The 2,269-nt window shown below is 33.1% G+C and overlaps 1 protein-coding gene across 1 annotated transcript; it reads right to left on the bottom strand.

Moving 5' to 3' along the window:
* Window positions 1-990: 990 nt before the first annotated feature.
* On the bottom strand, window positions 991-1,449 carry LOC145570588 (zinc finger BED domain-containing protein RICESLEEPER 3-like). The gene has a single exon (XM_081629712.1). The coding sequence runs from the start codon at window positions 1,447-1,449 to the stop codon at window positions 991-993; it is 459 nt and encodes a 152-aa protein (XP_081485838.1).
* Between the last annotated feature and the right edge of the window lie 820 nt (window positions 1,450-2,269).

Genomic DNA, 2,269 nt, shown 5'->3' with positions numbered 1-2,269 from the left:
AACTGACAACATCACATTAATCACATTCCAATATTTATCAAACTTAACAATCATTTTTGAAGCCATAGATTCAATCACCTTATTCCCACAACAAACCCATTTCCTCAAAGCAGTAGAATTTCACACACTTTTTCAAAGTGCAATTTGGCCGTTGGATATTTTCTTCCCGGAAAAGCCTTCGTTGCCCTTTAAAATAGGCTAACCTTTCACATATATCACCAGCCATTTTCCAATCTTCTTTACTAGGTAGTTTAAATTTATCCCTTCCACTTTTGCTCACCTTTGAATCTAACCTAGTAAATGCATCTTTATACATAAGGGTTATTTGCAACATATTATAACATGAATTCCATCTTATCTTACAATCTAAAGTCAATTTCTTAGTGATATAAATTCTACAATAACTACAAGCATCCTCAAACTTCTCATACCTTTTTGGTGTTGATACACAAAATGCAACAACACTACGAACTTTCGTAATTGCACCACTATTCATTTCCAACCCATCACCCACAATCAAGTTCAATATATGTGCAGTTGTGCACAACAATGCATGTGCAAATAAGAACTACCCATAATAAGCTTGCTAGAGTTAAGTTTTTCACGCAAAACATCTACTACGACATCATTAGTTGTACAATTGTCAAGTGTAATGGTGGATACCTTTTCATCTATATTGAAACTCTTCAAACATTCTACCAATGCCTTGCTAATTGATTCCTTTTTGTGTGGGCATGGAACATACAAAAACCTATCAAACACAATAAAGTTACATACATATTAATTATATATTCAATTAAATGTAAGTTCAAACAAAAATATAAAGCTATTAAATTACCTAATGATAAGTTTAGGCAAAGCCCAATCATCATCAATGTAATGTGCCGTCACCGCCATATATCCTTTCCTTTGATTGCTACTACTTCACATATTGGTGGTTATAGCAATCCTTGAATCATTATCCGCAAACAACCTCATTAACTTTGATATTTATTCCTTGTAATCTTGTAGGATATCCGCTTTAACGGTGTTCCTAGAGATTACCTTGAAATCGGGGTTCAAATTACTTACAAATCTTCTAAACCCAACATTCTCAACAATGGCAAGTGGGTACTCATGTAATATAATCATATTCACCAACTCGGATCTTGACACTTGAGCATTAAACTTAAATTTTCCCATCCCTAAGGAAGGAGATCCACTTTTACTTGACATAGCTAGTAAAAGTTGTTGTTTCACATCCATAGTGTTTTTTATTTTCATACATCTCTTTATGTGATCCCTTAAATGTGTAGTACCACTCTTTCCTCCACCAACAAAAAGTTTCTTACAACCTTTACACTTTGCCTTGTCTTCTCCATTCACCTTAATTTGGTCAAAGTGTTTCCAAACAACCGAAGTTAGCTTCCTTCCATTAACACCTATAATTTCTTCATCATCTTGAGCCATTTCTTCATCATTAACCTTTGTTGATTGTTTTTTAGTAACATTGGTAAGTTCTTTTACATAGGAGGATGTATCAAGAAACCCCTCATCATCATCATATCAATTAGTAGGAGTAGATGATACTTCGTCCATACCTAAATGCAAAATATTGCAACGTGAATTGGGGATAACAACCAAAAATCGAACACACAACAAAAAATTTAGCACGCATAATAATTTAACTAATAATTTAACACACAACCAAAAATTTAATTTGGGATAAAAATCGAGCAGAATACAAAAAATTCAAAAAAATTCGAGCATAATACACAACCTAAAATCGAACATAATACAAAAAAATTCAAAAAATTTCGAGCAAATTATTTGGTTTCAGAATACAAGTAAATAATCGAGCAAACAATACACATAATCGAGCCAATAATCGAGCAAACAATAAAGATAATCGAGCAAATAATTCGGTTTCCGAATAAAAAAAATAAAAAAAATGAACACATACTTGACTTGTTGACAGTGCTGCGTTGCATCGACCTGTGGGAGCGGCGACGAGTAGGTTGTTGACGTGGAGACGTGCCGCCGTGAAGAGATCGGATATTGTGAGAGTATAAGAGGAAGATGAGTGACTGTGTGAAAGTGTACTGAGGAGTGAGAAATTGAGAATGCGAGTCTAGGGTTCTTTAGACAAAAGACCAGTAGACAACAAAATTAGAATTAGATATTTTAATTTTTTTTTTAAAAAAAACCATTATTTTTTCATTTCAATCTAAGTTTTACATTAAAAAAAAAAAAGAATGTCTTTGTAGACATCTAAAAATGTCTCCCCAAA

The sequence above is a fragment of the Chenopodium album genome, chromosome 2, assembly GCF_948465745.1.
Source record: "Chenopodium album chromosome 2, dcCheAlbu1.1, whole genome shotgun sequence".
Classification (NCBI taxonomy): Eukaryota; Viridiplantae; Streptophyta; class Magnoliopsida; order Caryophyllales; family Amaranthaceae; genus Chenopodium; species Chenopodium album.
The sequence above is the reverse complement of the archived record's forward strand: the minus strand, read 5'-3'. Positions and strand labels throughout refer to the sequence as shown.

Excerpts from the sequence above, each read along its gene's own strand:
- LOC145570588 (XM_081629712.1), bottom strand. The coding sequence starts at position 1,449 with ATGGCTCAAGATGATGAAGAAATTATAGGTGTTAATGGAAGGAAGCTA.